Source organism: Coregonus clupeaformis, chromosome 1, assembly GCF_020615455.1.
Source record: "Coregonus clupeaformis isolate EN_2021a chromosome 1, ASM2061545v1, whole genome shotgun sequence".
In the NCBI taxonomy this organism is placed as follows: Eukaryota; Metazoa; Chordata; class Actinopteri; order Salmoniformes; family Salmonidae; genus Coregonus; species Coregonus clupeaformis.
Window position 1 is genome coordinate 77,617,763 of NC_059192.1, and position 6,000 is coordinate 77,623,762.

The 6,000-nt window shown below is 43.0% G+C and overlaps 1 protein-coding gene across 3 annotated transcripts in view; it reads left to right on the forward strand.

Annotated features, from left to right (window-relative positions):
* adkb (adenosine kinase b) overlaps window positions 1-6,000 on the forward strand; it is a 277,396-nt gene extending 271,396 nt beyond the window's left edge. For all 3 annotated transcript variants that reach the window (XM_041889368.2, XM_041889365.1, XM_041889367.1), the window contains exons 10-11: window positions 4,877-4,963; window positions 5,266-6,000. In XM_041889368.2, coding sequence (XP_041745302.1) covers window positions 4,877-4,963; window positions 5,266-5,390 — 212 coding nt within the window. In that variant the 3' untranslated portion in view covers window positions 5,391-6,000. The remainder of the gene's footprint in view (window positions 1-4,876; window positions 4,964-5,265) is intronic.

Below are 6,000 nucleotides of genomic sequence, written 5' to 3' on the forward strand. Positions count from 1 at the left end.
ACAGTTAACAAACTGTGATTTATTATAAGCACAATGTACATGTTAAGATGTGCGTGCGGTTAATCATTTTCAAGAGGGAGGAGGGAGGGTCCACATGCTTCATCTGCAACATTAATTAAGCAAAGTCATTATGGCGCTAATTAGCTGATCCTAAAAGGATCTCGGTTTTATTGTAATTTATTATCAAAGTGACAGTCAGCTGCTTCCTTGAAATGAGGGCGGGATGTTCTCTCAGACTGAGAAGCCATATGTGCTGATATAGTTGGACATATCAATGTGACCGACTGGTCACTGTGCCACGTAGGCTACGTTAATCAAGGAGTGTTAAAACCATAGACATTATATGGTTAGAACCTTACTGATATCAGGTCAGGTCATAACACCAGCATCTGTGAAACCATTGCTGACAATTTATTTATTTTATTTTCACATGGTGGCTTGATTTGTTTGAAATGGTATCAAGTTATGGTCAGAGACATCTACAGTATGTGCACAATGTACTGTGTAATTCAAGAGAATTAGGCTTAGTTGAGTGTAGGAATGAAGTTTTTTACTGTGAGTCTTATTCCTGTATGACACTGGACTCTGAGGATGTTTAGGAATTTTGTTGAAATTGATGAGGCTGGGTTGTCTTGCAACTAGAAAATTAGTCAGTGAACTGTTGTTCCATTAGCAGCCTCGTCACCATACATTCGGATTGTTGTTAGCACTTTTCTTGTTTCTTTAAAGGTGCAATCTGCAATATTACAGCTATTTATGGTAATAGTGATAGCTATACACTGAGTGTACAAAACATTAGGAACACCTGTACTTTCCATGACATTTACATTTTAGTCATTTAGCAGACGCTCTTATCCAGAGCGACTTACAGTTAGTGAGTGCATACATTTTAATACTGGCCCCCCGTGGGAAACAAACCCACAACCCTGGCGTTGCAAGCGCCATGCTCTACCAACTGAGCTACAGGGGACTACCACATAAAATGACCAGCTGAATCAAGCTGAAAGCTATAATCCCTTATTGATGTCACTTGTTAAATCCACTTCAATCAGTGTAGATGAAGGGGAGGAGACAGGTTAAAGAAGGATTTTTAAGCCTTGTGACAATTGAGACATGGATTGTGTATGTGTGCCATACAGAGGGTGAATGTAGTATGCGCTCCAGCAGGTATATCTCACTGGTCATCCCCAAAGCCAACACCTCCTTTGGCTTCCATTCCTTCCAGTTCACTGCTGCCAATGACTGGAACGAACTGCAAAAATCTCTGAAGCTGGAGACTCTTATCTCCCTCACTAACTTTAAGCATCAGTTGTCAGAGCACCTTACCGATCACTGCACCTGTACACAGCCCATCTGAAATTAGGCCACCCAACTACCTCATTCCCATATTGTTATTTCTTTTGCTCATTTGCACCCCAGTATCTCTATTTGCACATCATTTCTTGCACATATATCATTCCCGTGTTAATACTAATTGTAATTAGTATGTCAACATTCACAAGGCCGCAGGGCCAGACGGATTACCAGGACGTGTACTCCGAGCATGTGCTGACCAACTGGCAAGTGTCTTCACTGACATTTTCAACATGTCCCTGACTGAGTCTGTAATACTAACATGTTTCAAGCAGACCACCATAGTCCCCGTGCCCAAGGACACTAAGATAACCTGCCTAAATGACTACCGACCCGTAGCACTGACGTCTGTAGCCATGAAGTGCTTTGAAAGGCTGGTCATGGCTCGCTAAGCTAAGGATCCTGGGACTAAACACCTCCCTCTGCAACTGGATCCTGGACTTCCTGACGGGCCAGCCCCAGGTGGTAAGGGTAGGTAACAACACATCTGCCACACTGATCCTCAACACGGGGGCCCCTCAGGGGTGCGTGCTCAGTCCCCTCCTGTACTCCCTGTTCACCCATGACTGCATGGCCAGGCACGACTCCAACACCATCATTAAGTTTGCCGATGACACAACAGTGGTAGGCCTGATCACCGACAACGATGAGACAGCCTATAGGGAGGAGGTCAGAGACCTGGCCGTGTGGTGCCAGGATAACAACCTCTCCCTCAACATGACCAAAACAAAGGAGATGATTGTGGACTACAGGAAAAAAAAGAGGACTGAGCACGCCCCCATTCTCATCGACGGGGCTGTAGTGGAACAGGTTGAGAGCTTCAAGTTCCTTGGTGTCCACATCACCAACGAACTATCATGGTCCAAACACACCAAGACAGTCGTGAAGAGGGCACAACAAAGCCTATTCCCCCTCAGGAGACTGAAAAGATTCGGCATGGGTCCTCAGATCCTCAAGATATTCTACAGCTGCACCATCGAGAGCATCCTGACTGGTTGCATCACCGCCTGGCAAGGCACTACAGAGGGTAGTGCGTACGGCCCAGTACATCACTGGGGCCAAGCTTCCTGCCATCCAGGACCTCTATACCAGGCGGTGTCAGAGGAAGGCCCTCAAAATTGTCAAAGACTCCAGCCACCCTAGTCATAGACTGTTCTCTCTGCTACCGCACGGCAAGCGGTACCGGAGTGCCAAGTCTAGGTCCAAAAGACTTCTCAACAGCTTCTACCCCCAAGCCATAAGACTCCTGAACAGCTAATCATGGCTACCCAGACTATTTGCACTGCCCCCCCACCCCATCTTTTTACGCTGCTGCTACTCTGTTAATTATTTATGCATAGTCACTTTAACTCTACCCACATGTACATATTACTTCAACTACCTCAACTAGCCGGTGCCCCCGCACATTGACTCTGCACCGGTACCCCCCTGTATATATAGCCTCCCTACTGTTATTTTATTTTACTTCTGCTCTTTTTTTCTCAATACTTTTTTGTTGTTGTTTTATTTTACTTTTTTATTAAAAATAAATGAACTGTTGGTTAAGGGCTGTAAGTAAGCATTTCACTGTAATGTCTGCACCTCTTGTATTCGGCGCATGTGGCCAATAAAATTTGATTTGATTTGATTTGGGAATTATTTTGTACTATGGCCTATTTATTGCCTTACCTCCATAACTTGCCACATTTGCACACACTGTATATATATTTTCTGTTGTATTTTTGACTTTATGTTTTGTTTTACCCCATATGTAACTCTGTGTTGTTGTTTTTATCGCACTGCTTTGCTTTATCTTGGCCAGGTCGCAGTTGTAAATGAGAACTTGTTCTCAACTGGCTTGCCTGGTTAAATAAAGGTTAAATAAAAATAAAATAAAAAATGTTCAAGACAAAAGAGTGAAGTGCCTTTGAATGGGGTATGGTAGTAGGTGCCAGGCGCACCGGTTTGTGTCAAGAACTGCAACGCTGCTGGTTTTTTTTCACGCTCAACAGTTTCCCGTGTGTGTCAAGAATGGTCCAACACCCAAAGGACATCCAGCCAACTTGACACAGCTGTGGGAAGCATTGGAGTCAACATGGGCCAGCATCCCTGTGGAACGCTTTCGACACCTTGTAGAGTCCATGCCCGACAAATTGAGGATGTTCTGAGTGCAAAAGGGGGTGCAACTCAATATTAGGAAGGTGTTCCTAATGTTTTGTACACTCAGTGTATATACCCATTGAAAACAAATTGCAGATTGTGGCTTTAAAACCCAAACTCCTAGATCTTTCCGACCCAATAAGAACTCTGTCAGCCTCCTCGTGTTCCTTTCATCCAAACGTCAGTCTTTTGTCTCCCACACCTGTTTGAAGGTTCATGTCGGCACCAGAGCCCTTGGCTGCATCCCAAATGGCACCCTACTTCTAATATAGTACACTACTTTTGATAGGGCTCTGGTCAAAAGTAGTGCACTAGATAGGGAATAGGGTGCCATTTGGGATGCAGCCCTTGCCTTGTTTGAAGACCCTGTGTGTGGTTTGGATTGTACTGACAGAAGTTGCTGATCTAATGTCATTCTATACCTCAAGACTTTGTTGTCTGGTAGATTTTTACTTTTTTTTTCTCCTCCTCCTCCCTGCCAGTTTCCTTTCTTTTGACTTGACGTTTCTTTTGAAGTACATGTGCTACTGATAATTGAAGCAATACATCCCACTGAAGATAATATACAGATGTAGGATCTTAATTTGAGCCAGATTGCTAAAGCAGGAAAATAATCCTGCAGCAACAGGATTATAATTCATGGAGATTTTTGTAGGGGTTTATACATTTTTCGTACGGGACAATCAAATCTGACATTTCTAAGTGGAAATTACAAACTTCAGAATACTTTTTAAACCTCAAATACACTACAAGTTTACATTTCCTGCATTGCAGGAAAGTTATTCGCGAACAGGTTGATCAAATTTAGATCCTACATCTGTACGGCACTCATTTAATGGATTTCAAAGTGAAACCTTAAAGTGAAAGCTTAACTTGTTCTTTCATGGCCTGGAACCCTTATCCATCTTGATATGATACTGAGTTGAAAGTGTAGAGGCATGTCACCACTATGCATTTTTATTGTATAGTGAAATTGGCCAAATCACACCTGAAGATATCTCTTGTGAAATTACACTCAACTGACTGATCACAGTGTGTATGACATTTGGAAGCATGGTATTCTTTGATCTTTGACCCAGGGTCATATGGATCAGGGTTTCCCAAAGTCGGTCCTGGTTGGTTTTTGCCCTAGCACTACACAGCTGATTTAAATAATCAAAGCTTGATGATGGGTTGGTTATTTGAATCAGCTGTGTAGTGCTAGGGCAAAAAACAAAAAGTGCGCCCAGGGGGGGCCCCAGGACCTACTTTGGGAAACCCTGATATAGATCATAATAATGAACAAACCATATGCCTAATCCTCAATTTCTTCTCTCTCTCTGTCTCTGTCTCTCTGTCTCTCTGTCTCTCTCTCTGTCTCTGTCTCTCTGTCTTTGGCCCCCAGGTGAGAAGGTGACCATGTTTCCTGTCCTGGACATTGACCAGAACGACATCGTGGACACTAACGGAGCAGGAGATGCCTTTGTGGGAGGTGCAGTACACTAGTCTGTCTCCTTCCTGGTTTCTCTCTAGTTTCTGCCAATAATCCTCTCCACAGCATGTAGATAGATTCCCAATTAACCAATTATATTCCCATGTTCCCTATTTCTTTGATACATCTCCAGGGGAGTTCTGATTGTCTTATAGGGGTGCCCAGCTCTCCCTAGCCCCCCTGTAATTCAAACCATTCTGTCAAATGTTATATTGAGAAGTGACACTATAATAAACGTTTCTTCTCTGCTCTATTCTTTTACTGACCCCTGACCCTTGCTTCTCGCCTCTCTCTCCTCCCAGGCTTCCTGTCAGAGCTGGTCCAGGAGAGGCCGTTGGAGGAGTGTATCCGTGCGGGCCACTACGCAGCCAATGTCATTATCAGACGGGCAGGATGTACCTTCCCTGAGAAACCTGACTTCCCTTGATGTATCCAACCATTATCCCCCAACCACAAATGTATTTTCCTTACCTTACAAACACCTGCAGTAAGCTGTGTGTATGTATGTGCCTCAAAGTGTGTGTGTAAAGTTTGTTTAAAGTTTACAATAATTCCATGGATATAACTGGTCAACAACATTGTCGCTATGTGTTGTAACTTAACTTGAATACATTTTTGTGAAGTAAATTGCTGTGAGATTATCGATCATCAGTGATTCAATTTGCTTTAGTAGATTACTTTTTAATCAACTTTCTAAACAACACTCCAAACAACACTCCACTTTCTATGCGCCATCTGTCAGTTTAAAACCACTAAATATTAACTCTCATTTAACTCTCTTGACTGTCTTGGCTTTGCTATTAAAAGGTTACGATGTCCAATACTAAGGACCAGGAGTTTTTCCTCGCCAGGTCAACAAGTGGTCTAGAGAAAATCAGTAATGTAGAACTGTCTGAAATGTGGAGTTTGATATTATTATTCCTTTCTTAAATGTTTACTGAAGACTCTGAATAAAATGGTATGTTGCCAAGTTCGTGTTGCCATGACGCAGATAATTGTTCATTAAAACAACAGGCGTGGGTGGTCTGTCAAATGTT